This window comes from Thalassophryne amazonica, chromosome 19, assembly GCF_902500255.1.
Source record: "Thalassophryne amazonica chromosome 19, fThaAma1.1, whole genome shotgun sequence".
NCBI lineage: Eukaryota > Metazoa > Chordata > Actinopteri > Batrachoidiformes > Batrachoididae > Thalassophryne > Thalassophryne amazonica.
Window position 1 is genome coordinate 63,810,299 of NC_047121.1, and position 26,831 is coordinate 63,837,129.

Below are 26,831 nucleotides of genomic sequence, written 5' to 3' on the forward strand. Positions count from 1 at the left end.
TATATCCAGGCAAATGTATTTATTACTATATTGCAGTTGTTTGAGACAGGGGCATGGTCTTGGTATTATTGGCAGATACTGAAGGTTCCAGTATCAGTATCATATCGGACATGCCAAAGTAGTGCTCAGTGAATGTGAAAGACTGACATGAGTGAGTTGTGAGATCAGATCTTGCAGTAAGCCACTCAGTAGTGTCATGTTTAACTGTGAAAATATACACTAAGACACACGTTTGTAATGCTGAAGAATCTTTATTTGAAATGAAGCAGATAAAGGACAGATGATGCACTACACAAACTACAAGAAAAAAGAAACACAGTCATTGTTTCACTCAGAAGATGAGATACTTCAATAATGATGATCAGGTACCAAGGACTTTTGGTTTCCCTGTGACTGTTAGTGTGTGGTTGAACCACAGGTGGTAGTTAACATAGTAGCCGTCATTGTACATGTAGAGCTTCTGGTCAGTGGGATTGTAGTCAAGATTCACAAAGTTATCTTGGAACCTCTCAAAGGGAACACTAATGTAGCTCTCTTTCTTGGTTTTGGTATCGTATGTGTAAAATATTTCTTCAGTTTGGATATCGATTGTTCTGACTGCATAGAGAACGCCACACACCATGAAGGTATTGCTCACACCTGGTTTATAGAGGCCCGTCTGCCACTCCTCTGCTATCCCAAAGGAAGGCTCGTCAATTTTAGCAATGACCAGCTTGCCAGCTGACACATCTGTGGAGTAGGTCACCCAAAGCCCATTTTCATCGGCGGCAAAGTCAAAGTTTTGATTGTGGGTGTTGGTGTAGGAGAATCTCGTGCTAGCCCCAGGAATAACCCTTGACTCGTATTTCATTGTGGTGAAATTCAGTTTGGCCAACCCAAATGGATTGTTGATCTGATAATAAAGAGTGTTGTCACGAATGATAAAATTGTTGCCCGTACCAGTCCAGCTGCTGTGTAAGTTGTGATGCTGGAAGTGGTTTCTCAAAATGAGATTCTTATAGTTGGTGTAGAATCTAATGTCAACAATTGAAGCACTTGTGTACCCAGAGTAAAAGTACATAGATTCTCTGTCAGGAAGAGGTTTGGAATCTTTCCCCCAGCCTCCAAATTTGTAGCCAGCACTCAGATGGGCATTCAGGTGGCTCACTATGGGCTTGCTGACCTTGATGATACCTGTGTGTGCACAAGACCCTGCAGAGAAAAGAAATGTGATTGGAGGGTTAGTGGAATCTATAAAAGTGTTGGATGTCCACTATCTTAGTTCAAAGTCTTCAAGATGTTTCACCCCTCATCCAAGTGGCTTTTTCAATTTCAAGCCACAGTTGGGGCTTCTACACCAGTCTATCTAGAGGTTTCCAGAACTTCCATTACCTAGAGAGTTTGACAAAAGCATATGGACTCTTCCATTAGTCTACAAGAGGCTGCACCCCTTACACCAGCCTAGTTTAGACTGAAGAAGCTACTTTAGTCCAGTTGCTTAAATTAAACATCTACATGTCTTCCACCTGGATGTTGCTTCATCGTCAGACATCTTCAGTAATGTGACAGAACTTACCAATGTTGGGGTTGAAGATCTCCTGGTAACGTCTCTCGCATTCCTGTAGCTGCAGTTGGACCATGATGTATTCACGCCGGGTCATCAGAACCGTGTTCTTGTCGTAGGTCATCTCCAGCTCATTCAAAGTTGTTTCCAGGCTTTTGATCTGAAGGTAAAATCGATTCTGTTAATGTATTGCTGTTACCTTTGTTTCCGTAGCTGTGGGTGCAGCTCGGGGCTTACCTGTACACGGAGAGACTCGAAGATCATGGTGGAACTTTTAATGGAAACTTGCAGCTCCGCAATCAGGGCCTCTACTTGTTTAATCTTCACCTTTACCTCTTCAAAGTAAGCATCATTGTAGGCATCTGGGTTCTTCTCCACCTTTTCAATTTCGGCTGTTAGCTTTATGATCTTCTCTACATATACTGTCATCTTAGTCTCATAATCCTCAATCTGAAATCAAGGCACATTATAAAATATTTTAGCGGTTTGTCTTAAGTTGACCGACATCTGCTCAGCTGCTGTTTCCAGTCTGCCTGAATACCTTGCCCATCTCAAGCTCCACTTTGTGTCTGATCTCCACAGTGGTCTGCTCGACTGCCACCAGGTCTCTTGCAGGAAAGATGGAACTGGGCAAGAAGGCATCACAGGTACACCTGTCACCACTGCTTGAACCTGTTCCGTTCCTCATACTCCCCTCGCTCCACAGGCCTACCTGCTGAGGAAACGTTCACACCAGCATAGATCATTTCTTCTGATATGGGCAGAACTTCAAACAATAAGGTAATTTTTTTTAGGTAGAAATGAATCCATACGTACCCCCCAGGCCTCTGTGGAGCTCAGCAGGGCAACAAAATACAAAGCGATGATCATTCTGGTGCAGTCAGCAGCTATGATTAAAACAAGCTGTGGATCTTCAGGCCTTATAAAGCCGGTTACCGAATGCAGCACCTGTCCTCATTCACAACGCTGTCATATAAAATATGACACTTAATGTTATCTTCAACACACAGACGAGAATGTTCGTCTGAAACATTTCATCACTGTTTGCATAACTGACTGATGGATCGATTGGCCGTCTGACAGAGTTCTCACGTATTATGGATTGTTTCCAGATTGAGCATCACACTTTGTAATAACTGAATAAATATTTATTCTCTGATATCCTTTTTAATGACTGAATGAACTGCTGAATATAGTGTGCACATTAAAATATGCTTCAACTGTCGACATGTAGTGATGCAGAAAAATCCTGTCTGATTTAAAAAAAAAAAAAAAAAAAAAAAAAAAGTTTGATTAAGCAAAGATGCTGTGAAGATCATAATAAGAAGCATGAAATAATAACCCAAATAAATGGCTTTTATGTCTCCTATTTATGTTTAAAAAGGCGTTATTGTTAAGTGAACTATTCCATGGTTTTACAAAAACACTATTATTATTCTGATTTGCATTTTTGTAGAATCATATAAACCTACAAAGTAATGAGTAAAATACAGAGAATAAGCACTTAATATCCAGCTGCTATTGTAATAACTGTCAATATTTTAATAAGTACTAAAATATCAGGTGTAAATGCACAGCTAACTCAACTACTACTGTGATGAATGTTAGTAATGTAACTAATGCCTGTTTCCATTCTTAATAAAGTCAAGTCTCACAGTATACGCTGGTGCCCAAGGTCACTGCATCCACCACACGAACATCCTGGGTGGCAACCACCCCGGCAGACATCCTCTTGAAAGTACCCATCTAGGTGAAATGTAGACATTCCCTCTACCTTCCCCAGCCACGGGGGTCCTCAGAACTTTGGGACCTATGTTCTGGACCTATGTTCTGAGCAACCCTGAGATTGACAAAAAGTTATTCCAGCAGTACCCAAGGACACTCCAAGGAGACCTGGTACTAAAGACATCAGGTTGTCACCTTAAGTTGCTGGTTAGTGTTCAAGTCTCAGAACCATACAATAACCATACAATAAGACAGGAAGCATGACACGAACATCTTGGACATTCATTCTCCTGGAAAGACATCAGTATGGCCAGACACGTCTGTCCAGTGAGGTCACGACTTTGTAAGTTCTTCCACAACTGAAGAGCCAGAAACACAAATGTCACTGCCAAGTGAGGATTTCTTGAAAGTTCAACACTTTCATTGCATACAGTCCCACTTCTGATGGTCGGGTCCAGGAAGACACTGAATGCCTGGATCTTAGTCTGTTTCATCCTTCAGCTTCTCAAGTGCTGCAAACAGGTTATTCACTGACTCAGCATTCTTCCTCAGATAGCAAACACTTTACCAATGATTATTGCACTAGTGCTCAGTTGAATACTTACTAGTAAAGTGATTACCTGGTGAAGCACCTGTAGGCAGTCATGGGAGTGGCTACAGTACATTACTTATTTATTACTTATTTATTATTCATTGTGGTTGAGTTGCCTCTGCTTTTGTATCTGCTATTGTAAGAATTACTGCCATAACTACAGTTACTATAATAATAGTTGCAACAAAGAAAATACAATTTTAATGTATTTTTTTTGTTTTTGGTATTAAATAAAAATGACAGTGGCATGCCAGTTATGTTCTTTTATTTTTTTAAGTGACTCCAAGCTAGAAAAAAAGAACTTCATGAGGAGGATTATTGTTTATTATTAATTTGCAAGTCAGGGTTAGGGTTCTTGAAGGGTTTTTCAGCGTATTTCTTCACTTTCTTTTTCTTCACGTTCTTGGTTATGACTTTCACCTCCAGCTGCTTGGTGTTCAGAGAAGGCCTGGACCTGATCAGGTGGTTACCACTGTGGGTAAGCTTCCCTGGGGTCATGTCTGGGTCTGAGCGCGTTCCCTGGGCAGAGACGGACTTGCCGAGGGAAAACTGAGGAGAGTCTCCTGAGAGGTTTGGTTGGGAGTAGGAGCGTATTGCTGGAGAACTTGTGGGCCGATAAGGTGTGGACCCTCCTATCATGGGTAGGTGGACGCTGCTGATGTTGGTAACAGAATAGCAACTACTGTTTGACAAGACGATGTGGTGCCAAGAACTAAGCGGGGTGGCAAAAAATGGCTGGGGGCCACTGGAGTCCTCTTTGGGTCCTCCTGGAGACATAACCATGGAGCCTCGTGGTGTAACCGCTTCCACAGCACTCTGGAAGGTCTTCAGGATCCTGTCGCTTTTGTGTTTCTCCTTTTTCTGACGTGATTCCACCTTCTTCAGTTGGCGCCAATGGTCCCTCCTCATCTGTTTCCTTGTGTCTGCCAGTCCCCTATACACAGAAACACCCATTTTAAATGATCCACAAAATCAGTTTTCAACAAAACTTTACAATTAAAATAGGAATGGGGTGATTAGAATTTGACTACGGTCAGATTAGTCACAAATGAGGGCGACAAGCTGTTGCAATTTATGAATGATGAGCATTCCCAAGGTGTGCACAACAAGGGTTACTTGGTTTTACTGTACACAATGTTTGAATAGAAAAGACGGGGGCACTGTGTCACTGTGAGCTTTAACTCCATACTTGAATGAATGAATGAATGAAAACTGTTTATTTCGAACATTTGATACAACAACAATTACAAGATAGATCAGTAAAGACAACAACAAAAAAGTTCCTACTGTGTACCCAACATGTCCGAAAAGGGGTAGGGTGAAGCATCAGCTTATTTATCCCTACCCCTTCTTCCCCACAACCAGTAATACCCTTTGCCACATATACACATAGATTCCTACACACCTAAACCGATATCAATATATATATATATACATATATACATACATATATATACATATCAACATACATACACATATACACATATACATATATACATATATATACACATACATATACACAAACATAAATATACACCTACACATACCTACTTACATACAAAATACTATATATTTACAAGCCGAAGCAAAAAACAAAAACACCCTAACCCTCATTACCCTTCCTCCTCCCTATACCTAGAAAAAAACATTTTTGTACTGCTGTTTGAACTGGTTCATGCTTGGACATTGCTTGAGCCCCACTCCCAATCTGTTCCACATCCTCACCCCACAGACAGAAATACAGAAACCTTTTAATGTTGTTCGTGCCCACTGATGCTTTAAATTAAATTTCCCCCTCAGACTGTAATCCCCTGATCTGTTAAAAAAACATATTTTTAATATTTGCTGGAAGTAAATTGTTTATTGCTTTATACACAATTTGTACTGTTTGAAAATGAACCAAGTCTGTGAATTTTAAGAATTTGGATTGTAAAAATAGTGGATTTGTATGATCTCTATAGCCAGTATTATGAATAATTCTTATAGCTCTTTTCTGCATTACTGATAGTGATTGTGTTGTACCTTTATAAGTATTACCCCATACCTCTGCACAGTACTGTAAATATGGTAAAACCAGTGAGCAGTAAAGAATGCGGAGTGAGTTGTGGTCCAGAATATGTTTCGCTTTGTTTAGAACTGAAATGCTTCTTGACAGTTTACTTTGTATATGTTTTATGAGTCTTCCAGTTTATCTTATCATCTATTATCACCCCCAGAAACTTATTTTCATGTACCCTTTCAATATCTACCCCCTCGACTTGTAACTGAACCTGTATGTCTGTATTACAATAGCCAAATAACATGTATTTTGTTTTACTTAAGTTTAATGATAATTTGTTTCTGTCAGACCATATTTTCAATTTTCCCATTTCTATACTGATCCTCCTCAGTAACTCCTGCAAATCTCCCCCTGAACAAAAAATGCTTGTGTCATCTGCAAATAATACTAATTTTAATATTTTGGAAACATTGACAATATCATTTATATAAATTAGAAACAGTTTTGGACCCAATACTGACCCCTGTGGGACGCCACAAGCATTGTCCAAGCATGATGATGTATATTCCCCCAACTTCACAAACTGTTTTCTGTTACTTAAGTAGCTTCTCACCCAGTGCAACACCAACCCCCTAATCCCATACTGTTCAAGTTTACTGATTAATATGTCATGATTGATTGTATCAAAAGCCTTTTTAAGGTCTATAAATATTCCAACTGAATGTAATTTGTGGTCTATGGCGTTTGTAATCTCCTCAACTGATTCTATTAATGCAAGTGATGTTGAACTATGTGCTCTGAATCCATATTGACTATCAGTAAGTAATTTGTTTATTTATGAATTTGTCTAATCTATTATTGAATAACTTTTCTAATAATTTGGAAAATTGTGGAAGCAAAGAAACAGGTCTATAATTTGTGAAGTGGTGTCTATCCCCAGTCTTATACAGTGGCACAACCTTAGCTATTTTCATTTGATTGGGAAATTTACCGGTTTGAAATGATAAGTTACAGATGTATGTTAATGGTTCTACAATCCATTCAATGACCTGTTTTACCACCACCATATCAATTTCATTTAAATCGGTAGATGTTTTATATTTACAATTATTCACAATGTCTATAATTTCTTTTCCATCCACTGCTGTGAGGAACATTGAACAGGGATTTCTTTCTATGAGATTATTATCCCAATCCTCAGGTTGGGAATCAGGAATTTTTTCTGCCAAGCTTGGTCCAATATTTACAAAAAAATTATTAAAACCGTTGACTACCTCATCCTTATTTTCCTTCTTGACATTATTATCAATGAAATACTGAGGGTAACTCTGTTTTTTATTACCATTTTTGATAATGCTATTTAATATATCCCATATTCCTTTAATATTGTTTTTGTTATTATATAATATGTTACTATAATATTCCTTCCTACATACCCGTATAATATTAGTTAATCTATTTTTGTATTTCTTGTATCTATTTTCTGCCTCTTTAGTCTTTAGTTTTATGAATTCTCTATACAGTGTATTTATCTTATTACATGCATTTCGTAACCCTTTCGTCATCCATGGTCGAGCTTGGGTTTTTTGTTTTCTGTAGTCTTGTTTAATTGGACAATTTTTATCATATAATGATGTAAATATTTGTAAAAAAGTTTCATATGCACTATCAACATCACTTTCACTGTATACCTTTTCCCAGTTTTGCTCCTGTAAATCCTTCTTTAGTGTGTTCATGTTTTCCTCTGTCCGCACTCGCCTGTATTTTATTTTCTCCTCTGGCTGATTCCGCCGATGGTTTCTATTATAAACGATGAAAACTGGTAGATGATCACTAATGTCATTGATTAATAATCCACTCACAGTGTTATTCTCAATATCATTGCTGAATATATTATCAATTAAAGTGGCACTATGGGATGTAATTCTGCTTGGCCTGGTGATTTTTGGATATAAACTCATACTGTACATTATACTGATAAATTCATCTGTTATTTTATGCTTATTTGGATTGAGCAGATCAATATTTAAGTCACCACAAATGAACACAGTTTTTTGATTAGTTTTTGAGAACATTTTTCCCATACAGTCAGTGAATGTTTCAATACTAGATCCTGGTGCTCTATATATACAGTTGACTAATACATTTTTGCTTTTTTCTTCACATATTTCAATAGTTATACATTCTAATAAGTTATCAATCACAGTTGTCATATTGTCTACTATTTTATAATCCATGTTCTTATCCACATACACAGCCACTCCTCCTCCACTCTTATTCTTTCTGTTTACACAATTAAATTCATATCCATCCAGTTCAAAATCCATTCCTTTATCTTCATTGATCCATGTTTCTGATATAGCAATTATGTTAAATATTTTTTTAAACTGACTTAAATATTCTTTAATGTTGTTAAAGTTTGCATATAGACTTCTGCTGTTGAAATGGATTATTGATCATTTGTTATCCGTTTTAATGATCCGATTAAAGTGTTCATCTGTATAATAGCAACAACTGTCATTGATATTTGAGAAGAAATTATTGTCCGGGTCTATATCGTGCTCCAAGTCCAGTACATTGTGGTCTGTGTATTTAAATGTTCTCAGTTCTACTTTTCCATGATCAGCAATCCTTTGAGTTATATCCTTCTTGTCTCTAGATGTAGATGAATAGGTAGTAGATGAATAGGTTCCTCTGGTCTGTGTCATGGTGTTGTGATGTGTTTGTGTCCTCATACCTTATTGGTCATATTTGTCCAGATCCTCGATGTTCCTGATTACCATAACCTTCGCTTGTTCTGGTGTTCCATTCAATTTAATGAATGTTTTGCAGTTGGATGTCCATGTCTGTTGAATTTTTCCCTGCTTTTTTAAGAAACGAGCTTTCCTGGCGATGTCTGCGTTTCTTTTGGTCAGATGTTCATTGATGAATACGTTTGTTCCTTTAAGTTTCCGTCCCTGTTTTAACAATGCCATTTTATGTTTTCTGTTGACAAACCTCATTATAACTGCTCGCTTGTCTCCATCCTCTCTCCTGGGCAGGGGGTGGCACGCTTCAATGTTATTACAGTCCATTTGAATACCTTTAGATTGCAGGAAGTCAGCCACCTGTTGTTCCACTGAGCTGGCCTCCTGCTCGTTGGCCTCCCCTCCGCTGTCTTCTGACACCGCCCGTGCGTAGGATCGAGGTTTAATATGAATTCCTGTAATAATAACGTTGTTCATCCTTGTGTACTGTTCCAACTCTGCAACACGGTTCTCCAGGTGCACCAGACGCCGGTCTTTCTCGGCATTCTGGATCCGGAGAGCCTTCACTTCTTCCACCAGCTCCATAATGGATTTCTGCTGCATTTTAACCACAGAGATTTCCTCAGACAAAAAGTCCAGGGACTTCTTGATATCGTCTCCCTCCTCCGCCGTCAGTGCCTTCTTCGGACCCATGGTCAAATAACTCCGCGCTGGCGCCTCGGGCCTCGGTAAAGCCGCGCCGGTGGATGTGCGCTGACGCCTCGGGCCTCAGTAAAGCCGCGCCGGTGGAACTGCGCTGACGCCTCGGGCTTCAGGTGGAGCCGCGCCGGTGGATGTGCGCTGACACCTCGGGCCTCGGTAAAGCCGCGCCGGTGGAACTGCGCTGACGCCTCGGGCTTCAGGTGGAGCCGCGCCGGTGGAAAACAATCCTGCTGTGGATCAGCGAACTTCACACTCCAGTGAAACAACAGTGAACATGCCGCAGAATGCTAATCAATTAACGTAATCGTTTAACGGATCGAAAGTCGATTTGTTTCAGCTCACCATCTTTCACAAAGACGCGCTTGTATCCGCTAGTTAGCATGCTAACATCTCATGCATGCTAACATCTCCATGAGATGTCTTGTAAATCACTTCAGAGGTATTATCTGGTTACACAAATGGAGTTTTTAGATTTAAAAAGGGTTATTTTTTTGCTAATCTTTACAAAATACAAGAGAAAAAAACAGCATATTGTGCCATCTTGGATTATTTTGTTTGAGTGAGCAACCAACGTATATCACAGTCACATCATGCTGACTTCACTCGGATTGGCAGTGGCTGTGTTGCATTGCTTACACTCACAGAAATATTTAACCCTAAGTTTTAAGATTTGTCATTTTATTACATGACAAATTCCTACTTACTTTTTTAGATCATTTTAATAAAAACCTACCAAATAAATCTTACATGATGCATTATTACTGTAATAAATCCTATTCATTTGAAATGCATAATCCTCAGCTTTATGTATTTAGTATTAATAAAATATAATTACTCTAAATCAATAATAATGACAGTATTTATTTAAAATACATAAAGTATATTGTTTGAATTGCATAATAATTATGTTATCTATACAAGATAAATGGCATAGGTAACATACAGTAGTGTTCAGAATAATAGTATTGTTACATGGGAAACAAGGTACCAGTAGATTCAGTAGATTCTCACAAATCCAACAAGACCAAGCATTCATGATATGCACACTCTTAAGGCTATGAAATTGGGCTATTAGTAAAAAAAAAAAGTAGAAAAGGGGGTGTTCACAGTAATAGTAGCATCTGATTCTTTCATGATTTCTTCACATCTGCAAGGCATTAATTTTGTTGGTTTGGAACAAAAATTTTGCTGGTTTACTAGTGTGCTTGGGGTCATTGTCTTGTTGAAACACCCATTGCAAGGGCATGTCCTCTTCAGCATAAGGCAACATGACCTCTTCAAGTATTTTGACATATCCAAACTGATCCATGATACCTGGTATGCGATATATAGGCCCAGCACCATAGTAGGAGAAACATGCCCATATCATGATGCTTGCACCACCATGCTTCACTGTCTTCACTGTGAACTGTGGCTTGAATTCAGAGTTTGGGGGTCGTCTCACAAACTGTCTGCGGCCCTTGGACCCAAAAACAGCAGTTTTACTCTCATCATTCCACAAAATATTCCTCCATTTCTCTTTAGGCCAGTTGATGTGTTCTTTGGCAAACTGTAACCTCTTCTGCACATGTCTTTTATTTAACATAGGGACTTTGCGGGGGATTCTTGCACATAAATTAGCTTCACACAGGCGTCTTCTAACTGTCACAGCACTTACAGGTAACTCCAGACTGTCTTTGATCATCCTGGAGCTGATCAATGGGTGAGCCTTTGCCATTCTGGTTATTCTTCTATCCATTTTGATGGTTGTTTTCCATTTTCTTCCACGCGTCTCTGGTTTTTTTGTCCATTTTAAAGCATTGGAGATCATTGTAGATGAACAGCCTATAATTTTTTGCACCTGCGTATATGTTTTCCCCTCTCCAATCAACTTTTTCATCAAACTACGCTGTTTTTTTGAACAATGTCTTGAACGTCCCATTTTCCTCAGGCTTTCAAGGAGAAAAGCATGTTCAACAGGTGCTTGATTCATCCTTAAATAGAGGACACCTGATTCACACCTGTTTGTTCCACAAAATTGACAAACTCACTGACTGAATGCCAAACTACGAGAATGCCAAAAAACTCGTACTATTATTGTGAACACCCCCTTTTCTACTTTTTCATTCATTTCATTTCATAGCCTTAAGAGTGTGCATATCATGAATGCTTGGTCTTGTTGGATTTGTGAGAATCTACTGAATCTACTGGTACCTTGTTTCCCATGTAACAATAAGAAATATACTCAAAACCTGGATTCATCTTTTTAGTCACATAGCACTACTATTATTCTGAACACTACTGTAATTATTATGCATCATGTAAGGTTTATTTGGTAGGTTTGTATTAAAATTATCTTAAACAAGTAAATGGGAATTTGTCATGTAATCAATTTACATAAATCTTAAATGTTAGGGTTAAATATTTCTGTAAGTGTAGAAATGACATAAAATAGTGTTCTTGTCTATTTTGGCCCTACCCAGCTGGCAACATAGCGACCACTTGTCTCTTGTCAGCTCGTTGCTTGTAGCTAATTTGATCAAGTAGTGAGACTTGCTTTTAAGACAACTGGTTCCCCATATACTGTATTTTCTGAAGTATAAGTCACAGTTTTTTTTACTATTTTGGGAAACCCTGCGACTTACACTCAGGTGCAACTTATATACTGAAAAACCATGAGACTGTTATTCATCATAATAATTACAGTAACTATTTACTCGTATAAATGAATTTTACAGGATTCAAAGCACTAAACAATATAAACTTTAATTTGAAGAAGAACATCACAACAATGCCCAAAAATCCCACATTAATGAGCTTAAAATGCATCTTATGTTCCGATGCAACCTATATATGGGTTTTCCTCTTCAAGAGGCCTTTTTTTTTAACAGGTGCAATTTTATACACCAGTGCGACTTTAAATTTGTGTCCAACTGCATGATGGAGAAGCACTGTATGATACAAAGTTCTGTCTTTCTCAAAGAAATAAATTGTTTGTGTCATTCATAGTATTAGTGTGGAGAAATTCCCAGCTCTCAGCTTTAACCACACCATTATTCCAACAATTTGTGGTGTAAATTGCACAACATGATCATCATTACTGCACATTCAACAACAATAAAACTTTAGAACTTGTGTGAAGAACCCATGTGTGGGTGAGTAATTAAAGAGCATGAGACCTGCTCACCTGTAGTCAACCATTCCTGTCCCGTCACGATCAAGTCTTTCAATCAGCTCCTCAATCTGGTATCGATCCAAAGGAACGGTTGATTGCTGTAACGGTTTCACAATGCAAACAGGAAATGGAGAACAATGGTGTTTGCGTGATAAACATGTCATCAGTGCACAACTACCTGGAAATAGCACTGATTATCTTTAATTAATTAGTATATGTTTGTAAAACCTGCACGGCCTTCCTGAAGTCAGCAACAGGGACTCGCATGGTGCCGTCTTTGTCAATGTTCCGGAAAAAATCCCACAGACGTAGCTTGTGCTGATCCAGATAATCCTTCAAGAAATATTTTGAGAAGGAACTTTGATCATTATGGAACACAAACGAGGTGAAATAAGATGAAATTTAATGTTGCATTTTTATCTTGTTTTACTAAGTGATTAAATAAGTAAAAAGAATACCTAGTAAAGACTGTAATAACCTGATTAAATAAACCCAAATAGTTTTTTTTAAATTGTAGGATGTAACACAAAACAAATGTAGATTTATTATTATTTTTAACACATGATCTTCATTATTTGTAAAATTTTTAGATACATGACCTGTGATTTACTTCTAAACTATTTCCACCAGGTTTCAGTTCAGAACTTCATACATCATCCTGTTAATTAAGAGTAGTATCTCACTGAGGTGCGACTGGTGGAGGGTAGGCAGAGACACAAAATCCTGTGAAAACAGGCAACAAAGCAACAACTTTTTCATGTAGAATCTCACTGAATTCATCCTCCCAACGTGTGCACATGCTGGCCGACTGTCCACTGAATGCCATCCAATGGTGGTGGCAAAAATTCGACCACAAATTTCGAGCAGTTTGCACATGTACCGCGCAAGAGTCACTGACATGGCGCACATCACACATGCGAAAAGTTGAGCATCACTGGTGCGGTTTTTGCAGGCGCAAAGATTTGCGTGTGAATACCGCATGGCACTCTCATGGATGTTACTCCCCACTAGAGTGGCTGAAATGACAACATGTTTGTGGACACATTGCGCAGGATGAATGTGGACTATTACGTTGTTTTTATGTAAAAGAGGCTGTGAAAATTCCCTGGACTTTAGGCAGAAAAAGCACTATAAATAATAATTAAATAATAAATAAATAATAATTAAATAAACAATAAGAAATGTGTGAACAACCACTTATGGAGTTACAGAATGACGTCCAGGAGCTGCGTCTCCCAACTTCCACTGACATCCTCACAGACAATGAAAATAAAAGCAATAAATCCAGATCGCCTCGTCCATGTTCTCCACACAGGTGAAGCCCGCCCGCTGTCCCTGCATGCACGAGGGTCGTTGCCAGCCCGGCAGCATTAGACTTATTTCTACTGTGGTCCTGAGAAAAATAACTAAAAAGAGAAAAACACAGTAAATCTTGTCTGTGCAGCTCCTCCAAGGTTGGACAGGATGTGTTCAGTGTGTGGGCACAGCCAGACTGTGGGTCCACAGGTGAGCCACACATAAAACTTAGTTCCATTAGCTGGCACGTACTAGATGCCCACCTGATGATTTGGTGAAGGAGTTTATCGTGCACATTTTTCATCCGCTCATAAATCAAGCATTGCGCGGGCACCACCCCATGACTGGGTCAATGGAATGGTGAATGGCTGCGACCCTCACACCGAATTGTGCAAATTTTCTCATGGATGCCATTCGCAGGCTGTCACAGTCCAGTGAGATACGAGCTGAACAGACGACAATGAAATCAAACCATATCTTCTGACTTGTTTTAAGTGACTAAACTGACCTGGATGATTTTCATTGGATTGGGGCGTTTTGGTTGTTTTTTGGCGATGAAGCCTCCTACGCCTCCGTACTGCACCTCCAGACTGGGATGTTCCTGACATGTCACCTCCAACAGCTGCACAAAGTTCTCATTTACCAACACATTCTGTCCACGTGGAAACAAACAAAAAAAAACATTAAATGTGCAAAATACTGCAACCAGTGTTCCTCTGCAATATTTGTTTGAACACTGACAAAAAAAGTCCAAGGTCTAACATTAGGCTTCAGTTTTCTTCGTCTGTGTATGACACAACAAAAAGACGACAATATTTACTTATTTTCAGGATCACAAAATTTCAACATATTAACACAAGCAGCTTTGGAGATGAAAGATAGTAGTAAATAAGATCACCAAGCATGCAAATTCAGCTACACCTGCTCCTAATTTTCATCATCATGCATGTGATTATAAACAGACTTACGCTGGTCCTCAGTCAATCTCTTATAATTGCTTTCCTCCCGAGAACCTGCACATCATTAATTTTTAGCACGCCTAAGCACCAGTTATGTGCACATCTGATTATAAGATTATTCCTTTCAGCAAACTCAGACATGTGCAGTAGATGTCGGACCAGTGATACAGTAGTGTTCAAAATAATAGTAGTGCTATGTGACTAAAAAGATTAATCCAGGTTTTGAGTATATTTCTTATTGTTACATGGGAAACAAGGTACCAGTAGATTCTCACAAATCCAACAAGACCAAGCATTCATGATATGCACACTCTTAAGGCTATGAAATTAGGTTATTAGTAAAAAAAAAAAAAAGTAGAAAAGGGGGTGTTCACAATAATAGTAGTGTGGCATTCAGTCAGTGAGTTCGTCAATTTTGTGAATCAGGTGTCCCCTATTTAAGGATGAAGCCAGCACCTGTTGAACATGCTTTTCTCTTTGAAAACCTGAGGAAAATGGGACATCCAAGACATTGTTCAGAAGAACAGTGTAGTTTGAGTAAAAAGTTGATTGGAGAGGGGAAAACTTATATGCAGGTGCAAAAAATTATAGGCTGTTCATCTACAATGATCTCCAATGCTTTAAAATGGACAAAAAACATAGACGTGTGGAAGAAAACGGAAAACAACCATCAAACTGGATAGAAGGATAACCAGAATGGCAAAGGCTCACCCATTGATCAGCTCCAGGATGATCAAAGACAGTCTGGAGTTACCTGTAAGTGCTGTGACAGTTAGAAGATGCCTGTGTGAAGCTAATTTATTTGCAAGAATCCCCCACAAAGTCCCTCTGTTAAATAAAAGACGTGCAGAAGAGGTTACAAGTTGCCAAAGAACACATCAACTGGCCTAAAGAGAAATGGAGGAATATTTTGTGGACTGATGAGAGTAAAATTGTTCTTTTTGGGGCCAAGGGCTGCAGACAGTTTGTGAGACGACCACCAAACTCTGAATTCAAGCCACAGTTCACAGTGAAGACAGTGAAGCATGGTGGTGCAAGCATCATGATATGGGCATGTTTCTCCTACTATGGTGTTGGGCTTATATATCGCATACCAGGTATCATGGATCAAAATGCACCAACAATACACTCAACAAAAATATAAACGCAACACTTTTGGTTTTGCTCCCATTTTGTATGAGATGAACTCAAAGATCTAAAACTTTTTCCACATACACAATATCACCATTTCCCTCAAATATTGTTCACAAACCAGTCTAAATCTGTGATAGTGAGCACTTCTCCTTTGCTGAGATAATCCATCCCACCTCACAGGTGTGCCATATCAAGATGCTGATTAGACACCATGATTAGTGCACAGGTGTGCCTTAGACTGCTCACAATAAAAGGCCACTCTGAAAGGTGCAGTTTTATCACACAGCACAATGCCAGAGATGTTGCAAGATATGAGGGAGCGTGCAATTGGCATGCTGACAGCAGGAATGTCAACCAGAGCTGTTGCTCGTGTATTGAATGTTCATTTCTCTACCATAAGCCGTCTTCAAAGGCGTTTCAGAGAATTTGGCAGTACATCCAACCAGCCTCACAACCGCAGACCACGTGTAACCACACCAGCCCAGGACCTCCACATCCAGCATGTTCACCTCCAAGATCGTCTGAGACCAGCCACTCGGACAGCTGCTGAAACAGTCGGTTTGCATAACCAAAGAATTTCTGCACAAACTGTCAGAAACCGTCTCAGGGAAGCTCATCTGCATGCTCGTCGTCATCATCGGGGTCTCGACCTGACTCCAGTTCGTCGTCGTAACTGACTTGAGTGGGCAAATGCTCACATTCACTGGCGTTTGGCACGTTGGAGAGGTGTTCTCTTCACGGATGAATCCCGGTTCACACTGTCCAGGGCAGATGGCAGACAGCGTGTGTGGCGTCGTGTGGGTGAGCGGTTTTCTGATGTCAATGTTGTGGATCGAGTGGCCCATGGTGGCGGTGGGGTTATGGTATGGGCAGGCGTCTGTTATGGACGAAGAACACAGGTGCATTTTATTGATGGCATTTTGAATGCACAGAGATACCGTGACGAGATCCTGAGGCCCATTGTTGTGCCATACATCCAAGAACATCACCTCATGTTGCAGCAGGATAATGCACGGCCCCATGTTGCAAGGATCTGTACACAATTCGTGGACACGAATACCGCACATTACACACATCTCAACGCAGCGGATTGTTGTATGCATGGTTTTACTCTGCAGAAAGTTTGGCTGTTGTGTATATGGATGCTGATATAAAATGTGTAGATTCCCTGCAGATACATAAAGTAGAAAAACATAGGAAAACTAGAGCACTATGCTCATAGAGTGTAAACCTCCGCCAACACGAGTTTGCAATTTCACAAATTTTTACCTTGGAAAAAATTTTCAAGGGCAACATCCTTTTGGAAGTGGCTTTTCATAAGCTAAAATATAATATAAAATATAGCTCAAAAGGGCTTTTCAATATTCAAATCAAATATCCGCTAAATTCGCAATATGGATCAAATGTGGATCAAACTTAGTCTGTTCACTCAGAGTGCCAGTTTGCACCTCATTGTCACAAATGAGAGTGATTGAGGCACTTCTGATTGTGATATAATACAAAATGCACCAACTGGGCTTTTCAATATTAAATTCAGATGTCCACAAAATCCACAATCCAGATCAGATCCAGAACAAAACTCAACTCAGTCAGTTTGGAGATCAGCAAACCATTCTGTAAATGGATTCTGGACTTTCTAACTAACAGACCCCAGGCTGTAAAATGGGGAAGCCTTTCGCCTTCCACAGTCACACTGAACACTGGCGGGCCACAAGGCTGTGTGCTGAGTCCCCTTCTCTACTCTCTTTTCACCCACGACTGCATCCCTGTTTATGGGATGTTTGCAGATGATACCACAGTGGTGGGTCTGATTAGAGGGAAGGATGAGGTGATGCAAATTATTGGTTTATAGTTTTGACTGTGTTGAATGTTTGGTTTCCAAAGTAAAGGTCAAACAAGGTCGACGTCCATTAGATTCTATGACATATGGCATATGTTACCCCGTAACATGATAACTAAGCATGACAGATGGTGCAAACTATTCCTTTTTAAAATGCTATTAACCAATAATTTGCGTCATTTCTTACCAAAATTGGAGCAACTTCAACTTTTGACCCCTGTACAAACTGAAACAGACCTTTGTCACCATTTTTGCTGTTTTTACCCCATAACTCCAGAACATTCAGTCCTAGACAGTCCAAACTATACCGTTTTGGAATTGTTATGATCACACAATTAATGTGGTCTAGTTTTCAACATGATTAGAGCATTTTTAAATTGTGACCCCTGTGTAATTCTTTATTGACCCCTGTAGCTCATTATAGAGGTCAGCTCCAGAATGGCTCCATATCTGAAAATAAACATTAGTTAATTTAGAATTCCAAACTTTTATCACAAAATGAACAATTTTTATGTAAGTTTTAGCTGAGATGCACCACTGTTCATACGCTAGTGTACAGTATATACTGATATTGTGTGTCACTGTAGTCATTTATTTGTACATTAGTGTACATACTTATCTGTATATTATCCATCTCCTATTTGTCTACCTCACTCCTATCTTTACATATTACTCGACTGCACTTAGTATTTCGAGCTTTTTTTATGCATTTCTGGTTATATGTCAGCTGTATTTCATTGGCCCTGTACCTGTACTCTGCTCAATGACAAACTTCAATCTACTCTAATCGAATGTAATCCAAAACGCTCATTTGGTCTTTAACGGTCAGTAATGAAACACAGCCATGGATCAGTGAACTGTGTAAAACTGTTTGATTCATGTTGTTTAACATGACTGAGTTACTCACACATATGTTGATCTCCTCCAGAGCGGTTTTCGATGTATTCTTCACCATGCGGACCAGCGCCAGAGCTCCCTCTACTGTTAACGAGTTGTACGCCAGCTGCAGGAAGTAAAACACGTTTCCTGTCACGTCACATCTGTATTCAGCCATAAAAGCGTTGGTTCCTCACCATAAGGACTCGCAGCGTGTCATTGGCCACGAGGCCTCGGCACAGCATGCCGACGCCTTCATTGTTGATGCGGTTGTTGTTCAGGTTGAGATGCAGCAGAGTGCTGTTGAATTTTAGGGCCTCGCCCATGGCCAGAGCCCCCTCATTCCCAAAACCATTCCACGATAAATCCAGGTGTTTCAATGTCATATTCACCTAAATATTGACAAGATCCCATCAGATGTCGCAGGCCAATCAGATCACATGGTTTCTTTAGCCGTACCTTGAGTCCGGCACAGAAAGCAACGGCTCCTTTCATTCTGAGGTGGTTCCAGCTCAGGTCCAGAACATCCAGACCTTCATTGGTTGCTAGTTTAAAAAAAAAAAAAAAAAGAGAGAGAGAGCTGTGACATTTGTTTATATCACACTTATTTAAAAGATATTAGTGTATTTTAAGACATTCAAAGAAAAGTGACTTTTTTAATACCCAACAGCTGCCCCAAATATTCTCCTCCTTTTCCACAAAACTCATTATGGCTCAGGTCCAGTTCTTTTATTCTGGAGTTGCTCTGAATGTAAAAAATATCATCAAAAACATTTTAAAAATGTAACGCATTGTGTTTGAATATTTGACCTTTTTTTTTTTTAACAAATCATTAAGAACTTACCGACAAGGCATCTGCAAAGTATTTTGCATCGTTGTCAGTAAATTCATTGCCTGAAATAAACATAATGATTAAAAATAAAAAAATTAAAATTCACTGTTTTTCACCCAAATTTCTATATATATATATATATATATATATATATATATATATATATATACATACATACAGGAATGACCTTATGTTCCTCCCTGACCTTTGATCTTCAAAAAAATAAGTCACTTTAAAGTGTTGCAGAGGACATGCTGATTTTTGTTTGGGGAAAATCTGGGTAAAAAAGTTTCATCCTTTTTGAAGGACACCATTAAGCACAAAGTCAAAAGTCTTTTTTTTTTAACTATATTGTGCATTTTAGGAAATGTTGACATTTTTTGATGGTGAATGGATGACACAATACTGTACTTAAATAATTATTTATGTCGCGTGTGAAGTCCCGGCTGCACCCCTGAGATTCACCCCGTCACATCACTAAATGTTACTAACGTCCGCATTACCTGCAAGTTTAATAGTTTTTATTGAAATGTTGTGCTGCAACATTTTGGCAGTGCACTCTGCTCCTGCAGACTGCAGATGGTTGTTAGATAAATCCTGAAAGAGAACAGGAACAAAACAGGAATCCACCAGGAACAAACTTCCGCCACCCAGTGGAGTGCATGCAGTACTACCAGCCTTCGTACCAGGTGCTGAACAGTGAAATTTGCCCTCAGCGCCTCAGCGAGGTGTGCAGCTCCTTCAGCCAGAATGTGATTATCTGCCAGTTCCAGAGTGCTGATGTGCACGTCGGCCTACACACGCAGAGAAACCACAGAGGAGACTTTAGAGTTAAAAAGTCGCACTCGACAACTGGACTTTGAACTCACCGCTAAAGCAACAGCGAGTGCCCTGGACCCCAGAGGTCCAAGGCCGTGATGGCTGAGGGTCATGGTGGGGGAGTGCAGGTTTCGTATGAAGTAAGAGACGGGCACCACGTGCACGTGCTCACAGGTCTGCAGGTAGATGTCAGCTACAGACGTCTGCTTCACGCTCTCCTCTTTTTCTGACAAAGAGAAAACGTACGAGTCAGTCAGGTATTAATATGCAGAGCAAAGTCATTCCAGATGCTTTACTCCAACATCGACACAGTACTAATAGCTGCTGGTACAAAGACAATCTGCACTGCACAAAAGGGGTGTCTAAAAACAAGATAAAAACACTAAATCTGAGGGAAATATCTTGCTGCATGGACAGATTAATTTGCAGTGTGGCAATGACTGACCCCTAGCTGACCTTGGCAGGGCAGTTCTGGAATGTACCTGTGTGTGTGCTGCATCCAGTCTACGTAAATCAGGTTGGAAATAAAATTCCTTGACGTTCGATGAAATTATTATTAAGGGTTTTGTTGTTTTGTTAAATGGCAATTTCTGGGCCAATCTTCATTGGTATACCATTTGACCTTTGACCCCACTGACCTTGGCTGTAATGATTGACCTTTGGTAAATTTGATACCACCTGGACAATTGCAGATTCCCTCCTCCATATCTGTGCCAAGTTTGGTGGACTTAATAATAATAATAATAAAAATCATAATGTTGACCTTTGATCCAATAACCTTGACCCTTGCCAAAAGCAACTCTTTAAGACCAATTTTGTGGTCAACCTACATGCACCTGTCTGGATTGGTGGAAACTGGCTCGTGCACCTCGGAGGAGTCATGGAACAAACAAACAAACATTTTTCAGATTATAATACGATGTTCCAATGACTTTGAATTGGACGGAATCAGCAGAATAACGTTCTCACCATCAGACTCCAAATCTGTGTCAAAGTCATCTGAAGACAAATAATCCTCGTCTTCCAAGGAGAGGGACTGTAGAGACGGTGTAGACATTACCGCTCCGGATTGCCGATAAAACAGACTCCACAGTTTATGTCCCGAACGCCGACAGACACGGTCCAACTGCTTGGACAGTTTATCTGAGAGCGCTGCTGCTGTGAAATGAAACCAACCCGCGGTAATCCCATCCAGCAGGTAGTTTTTGAATATTTAATGCTTTATATTCCCCAACGTAGTAGCTCGAAGAACAAAAACAAAGATCTACACTCTGAGTTTTTGGGCAAACTGTCACTAAAATTTCAAAATCTTTTTGTTTAGTCACAGTCAGAGGGGTCTTCTTGTTGGCTTCCTTCACTAATCTCCTTCCATTCACTTTTTGAGGCCTGCCTTCTCCAGACATACCGACTAACTTTGCAGAGGGAAAACATGAGGAAAAAATAACGGAGGTGGAGATATTTCTTCTGACCTTGTTATTCCATTGAAGTACATATAATAAAGTAACTGTAGTGTCATTGGCATTTTGAGGGTATGGTGGATTATCATCACTCTTAGACAGCTGTCATAGGGGAGGTGATGTTCTAGTGGTTAAGCGTTGGGCTTGAGACCAGAGGATCCTCGGTTCAAATCCCAGCCTGACTGGAAAATCACTAACGGCCCTTGGGCAAGGTCTTTAATCCCCTAGTTGCTCCCAGTGTGTAGTGAACACCTTGCATGGCAGCAGCCTGACATCGGAGTGAATGTGAGGCATTATTGTAAAGCACTTGGAGTATCTGATGCAGATAGAAAAGTGCTATATAAATTTAGTCCATTTACCATTCTTTCCTGAGTTCGTTTTTAAGAAAATAAGTTCTTGCAAAAATGTGAGTGCATAAATTAGCCATTTTTTCAGACCTTAATATTTAAACTTCACCTTGATCATTGTGTGATCCAACGCAAAACCCAATCACTTCTTCTCATCCACAGGATCAATGCACCTACAAATCCAGATTAGGCAAATTGAAATTAAGATTTCCAAGATATGTTGCTCACAAACATATAGAGACCAGGAATAAGCACTTAAATTTTTTGTTGTTGTTTGTTTTTTAATAGCGCAGCAGATAACAGAATATTTGCAGAGGAATTGTTCAAATCTGGTTACAAGCACCAAAATTTGACTGTGTATACCTTTTGGTATATATTTTAGACAAATACGTAACTTAGTTACTTTTAGACAAGTAAGTTAGCCATTTGAATTTTCAATTGGGGGCCAAATAGGAGTCAATGAAGAATTGTATAGGGGTCAAAACTAAAAATGTTTCAATCATATTGAAAGTTATACCACATTATGTGTCTGATCATAACTATTCCAAAAAGGTATAGTTTGGACTATCTATGACTGGATGTTCTGGAGTTATGGGGTAAAAACATCAAGAATGATGACAAAAGGTCAGTTTCAGTTTGTACAGGAGTCAGAAGTTAAAGTTACTCCAATTATTGTACAACATGATGCAAATTATTGGTATAGTTAATAGGGTTTTAAAAAGGAATAGTTTGCACCATGTGTCATGCTTAGATGTCATGTTACGGGGTAACATATGTCACATGTCACAGAATCCAATGGTCGTCTTGCATTGTTTGACCTTTACCTTTCAGACCAAGCATTCAACACAGTCAAAACTATTCAATTTGTTAATCCTATCAACGCAACCAATAATTTGCACCACTTTTTTACCAAAACTGGAGCAACTTTAACTTTTCACCCTTGTACAAACTGAAATTGACCTTTGTCACCATTCTTGCTGTTTTTACCCCATAACTCCATAATATTCAGTCATAGATAGTCCAAACTATACCTTTTTGGAATCTCCATAATCAGACAAATAATGTGGTATAGTTTTCAACATGATTGGAGCATTTTTAAATTTTGACCCCTGTGTAATTCTTCAATTGACCCCTACTTGGCTGCCTATTGAAAATTTAGGTGGCTAATGTGCTTTTACAAAAGAGTAATGTCTAAGGTGTATGTGTGCCAGTTTTGGTGCTTGTTTCCAGAAATGAACAATTGTTACAGTTACCTGCTCCACTATAAAGGTAGGAGTAAACCAGAACAAGAAACAGAAACCCACACAGACACGGGGAGGACATGCAAAAGGCACACAGGGGTTTGGGTGGGCAATCTGCATGTGGCCCCTGGGTGCAGGGTGTGTGTGGTCTTCATTTGAACCTCAGGATTTGCTTATGGGATGTCATTTTGGGGGCTTGTTGAACAGCATTTGGGTTGGTGTTAGAACTAGGAACTGTCCTAATTTCTAGGACTCTGGTCTTCGCCTCCTCATTTTCATTTCAGGCCCTCTGTCATTGTGAACACTGGATCAGGGCAGGCATGTGGCACAGGCAGAGTAGGTTGTCACCTGGGGGTCCCACATGCTGGTGGTCAGAAGCAAGATCTTTCGATTTTCTCTCATTGCCAGAAACAATGTTTTTGTCCCTGTTTGTCTGTACGCAGCCTGGAGCCCACAATTTTTCATATATCATTATGAAATTTTTACTGAAGATTCATATCCTGATAGGCAAGAACAGATTCAATTGTCAAGGTCATAGGTCAATGGGCAAAGTCAGGAAAAATCCCTATCTTTAACATTAAACGCATTAAACTGCCAACAAAGATCAAATTTCTTTCATATTTGAGAGCATTATGTAGAATGGTATCCTTTATTGACTGATCCAGATTACATTTTGTGGCCACTCAAATTTGACATTTAATGTATATTTTACGTTATATCTTGATCAAACATAACCCCAAACACAGTCATATTTGAAAGTGAGGTGCAGACTGGCACTCACCATCGCCTGACAAAGTTTGATCCAGATCTGATCTGGATTGTGGTTTTTGTGGGCGTTTGAATTTAATTTTGCAAAACCCATTTAATGTACATTTTGCATTATATCTCAATCCAAAGCACCTCAATCACTCTCATTTGTGACACTCTCAATGAACAGACTAAGTTTGATCCGCATCTGATCCGTATTGCGGATTTAGCGGATATTTGATTTTAACATTGAAAAGCCCTTTTGACCTATATTTTGTATTATATTTTATCTTATGGAATGCCACTTCTAACAGGATGTTGACCTTGAAAATGCTTTCCAATGTGAAAATTTGTGGAGTTGGAAACTAGTTTTGGTGGATGTTTACGCTCTATGAGTGCGGTGCTCTGGTTTTGTAATAGCCTTTATAGTGGAGGTAGTATAATCTCTCGTAGCAGCACATAGTATAACATCTATTCCTTTCTGTTGCAACATTATTGACCCAACCAGCCTTTTAATTCCAGTAATAAACACAATGGATACTCTAACACTATTACAAGATAAAAAACAATACAATTGCTTATTCTTTTTTTTAAATCACAGCATACAATAAATTAATACACATGGGTTTAAAATGTGTACAGTATATTTAATGGCTGAGTTCTTGCCTGTGCAGACTGATGAAAAAAGTCTGTTTGCGGGAAGGGGCAACATATAATGTCATCATTTCTACAGCCGCCCCTGCACTGGATTATGATTGCTTAGCAGCAACATTTCTATCTCCTCATGTTCTGACAATTCTTTTTTGTGTCGTTTTATTTGTTCGTACGGTCAAAGCAGATGGTCACCCGTAAAAGTCTGGTCTGCTTGAGGATTTTTTTTTTCCTAAAATCAAAAACTCAAGGGCGCAATTTAGAACTAGAAATTGGGGGGGACAAAGTGCGAAGCCTGCAGGGCCGAAGCCCATAGGCTGGGGTGTGGGGGCCGCTTTAGGCCCCCAGAAGCCAACGGTTTCTAGATGAGCTCAGATGCATTCTGAGCATCCAGAACAGTAATTTTAATGTTTTGAGAAGACCATAAAGTGGACACCATTTGACTTATGCAATTTGAAACTGTGGATATAAGTACTTTATTCTGAGAATAGCCAGCATTGATTTTATTAACATCCTGGTGTAAATAAGGTATCACCACATATGTAGAACTCAAAAAGAATGATAGGTTGAGTTTTCATTAAAATAAAACAACTGCAATGTGGTAAAATGTATTCATAAATATGAAAGAACAGGCTCTTAATAATTATTAACTATCGCATACTGTATTTTTTTCTCAAGATTTGTTTTTTCATGTCAAACAACAGATCATAAGTTTAGGATAAATTACTTCTCATGAATTTAATTTTCGAAGTGGCACTAATGACGACACTCATACTGAACATAATTTCGCTTGCATAGACTGATTTTGGAGATTAAGCAACAATTGCAGATGGGCTTTCTGAGGTACCACATAGTTTTTCTGATTTCCTTTTCTAACTTTCAGAATTTAATAAATTAGCATATGGTCCATTGATACTTATGTGTAGACACTAGAGGCAACTATTTTTGGTTTCAAATCTGGGCAAATGCAGTCCCAGAAAATTCAGAATGTGACAAACAAGAAACAGGTGTTGGAAACAAGTCAATGCTGCTAAAAAATACAAACTTGCAGAAACAAAGATACTATTCTGACATGGTTTTGCACATAAGACTGACACAGCATGTTTCAAGTACACACATATATGTCAGAAGGGGTGTGTGTGGGGGGGGGGGGATACCATATTCTGTCCCCCCTGGTTGAAAAGGTGGGGGGGACATGTCCCCCCGATCCCCCGCCCATGCAAAAACTGCTCCAGGGAGTTTAAACCCCTTTTCACAGTTGCCAGTCTGTTTGCAGATGGAGCTTGTAAAGTTGAAACCTCTCTCACGTGTGGCACCTTGGAGTTATTTGACACTGTATAAATAACTAAATTGGCTTTGGAATGTTCTTATTATATGGCAGGAGTACAAACCACTGTGCCGCCCCACATTTAAACATGAGTAGCGTTGGAAAAAGTCAACTTATTCAATGTATTTAAAAAAAAAGTGATCATGATGATTTTCATGGATTTTCTGGATTATAAATGAAACCTTAGAGCTTTATGTTCTCCTCCCCCTTCTCATCACCAGCTGGTGCTTCCACACACACACACACACACACACACACACACACACACCCTCGGGTGGGGGCTTATCCTTTGTGCTGTCGTGGGATCCTGGTCCCATCTGGTACAGAGTAACACGCCCCATCACATTACAGATTCCAAGCAGCTCGAACCTCCTGCAGCAGCAGCAAAAAAACAAAAAAAATATTCCTCAACCGTTCTGGTGAGATTTGTCGAGTGCTGCATTCAGACTGTAATTCTGAATTTAAAACACCGGTGTGGAAATGCAGCACCGTCTCTTTAAGGCGACAGCATCTGTCAGGATGAGAGGATGCTGGAAAAAACGGTCCTGTAGCGTGACATCATGCTGAGCCAATCAGCAGCTCTGTCCTCCTCCGCCGCTCCTGAGGGGTGTCGGCTGAGGCCAGAGGCTGGTGCTGATGCTGGGACGGCGGCTGCGCGGTGTCAGGTACAGTGCGCGCATCTGTGCATGTTTGTCTCTTTTTAGCACTCACCACCCCCCCAAAAAAATGATTGTCTTGCTGGAGTCCACACCGGGTCCTGAGATGATGTCGCCTCTGTGACCATGAGCCTGATGGACGGATTGAATGTGCAAAACAAAATGGGTCTGTTCCTGCAGGGCGTGA

The 26,831-nt window shown here is 39.6% G+C and overlaps 2 protein-coding genes across 6 annotated transcripts in view; both read right to left on the bottom strand.

Moving 5' to 3' along the window:
• Positions 1-235: 235 nt before the first annotated feature.
• On the bottom strand, positions 236-2,459 carry si:ch211-173a9.7 (olfactomedin-4). 2 transcript variants are annotated; one of them, XM_034160011.1, is made up of 5 exons: positions 2,360-2,459; positions 2,085-2,255; positions 1,781-1,993; positions 1,556-1,703; positions 236-1,191 (listed from the first exon to the last, which is right to left on the bottom strand). In XM_034160011.1, the coding sequence occupies exons 1-5, from the start codon at positions 2,411-2,413 to the stop codon at positions 362-364; spliced, it is 1,416 nt and encodes a 471-aa protein (XP_034015902.1). In that variant the 5' UTR covers positions 2,414-2,459; the 3' UTR covers positions 236-361. The 2 variants fall into 2 exon arrangements, with proteins under 2 accessions (XP_034015902.1, XP_034015901.1); XM_034160010.1 differs by having other exon boundaries at positions 2,085-2,258; positions 2,360-2,458.
• Positions 2,460-4,157: 1,698 nt separating this feature from the next.
• LOC117501175 (leucine-rich repeat-containing protein 74A) overlaps positions 4,158-26,831 on the bottom strand; it is a 29,843-nt gene continuing 7,169 nt past the window's right edge. Inside the window, exons 1-13 of one of the 4 annotated variants that reach the window (XM_034160018.1) lie at positions 22,132-22,280; positions 20,269-20,444; positions 20,086-20,193; positions 19,903-19,996; positions 19,412-19,461; positions 19,231-19,312; positions 19,027-19,112; positions 18,765-18,959; positions 18,599-18,694; positions 14,267-14,410; positions 12,691-12,795; positions 12,475-12,560; positions 4,158-4,794 (exon numbers count right to left, since the gene is read on the bottom strand). In XM_034160018.1, coding sequence (XP_034015909.1) covers positions 4,176-4,794; positions 12,475-12,560; positions 12,691-12,795; positions 14,267-14,410; positions 18,599-18,694; positions 18,765-18,959; positions 19,027-19,112; positions 19,231-19,312; positions 19,412-19,461; positions 19,903-19,996; positions 20,086-20,193; positions 20,269-20,331 — 1,728 coding nt within the window. In that variant the 5' untranslated portion in view covers positions 20,332-20,444; positions 22,132-22,280 and the 3' untranslated portion in view covers positions 4,158-4,175. Of the gene's footprint in view, positions 4,795-12,474; positions 12,561-12,690; positions 12,796-14,266; positions 14,411-18,598; positions 18,695-18,764; positions 18,960-19,026; positions 19,113-19,230; positions 19,313-19,411; positions 19,462-19,902; positions 19,997-20,085; positions 20,194-20,268; positions 20,445-21,187; positions 21,558-22,131; positions 22,281-26,831 lie in introns of those variants that run through there. The other 3 variants (XM_034160017.1, XM_034160016.1, XM_034160019.1) reach the window with 3 other exon arrangements.

Coding starts and splice junctions, on each gene's coding strand:
- si:ch211-173a9.7 (XM_034160010.1), bottom strand. CDS start 2,413: ATGATCATCGCTTTGTATTTTGTTGCCCTGCTGAGCTCCACAGAGGCC. Junction 2,259..2,359: donor GCTCCACAGAGGCCTGGGGG/GTACGTATGGAT, acceptor ACGTTTCCTCAG/CAGGTAGGCCTGTGGAGCGA. Junction 1,994..2,084: donor TGGAGCTTGAGATGGGCAAG/GTATTCAGGCAG, acceptor CCTTGATTTCAG/ATTGAGGATTATGAGACTAA.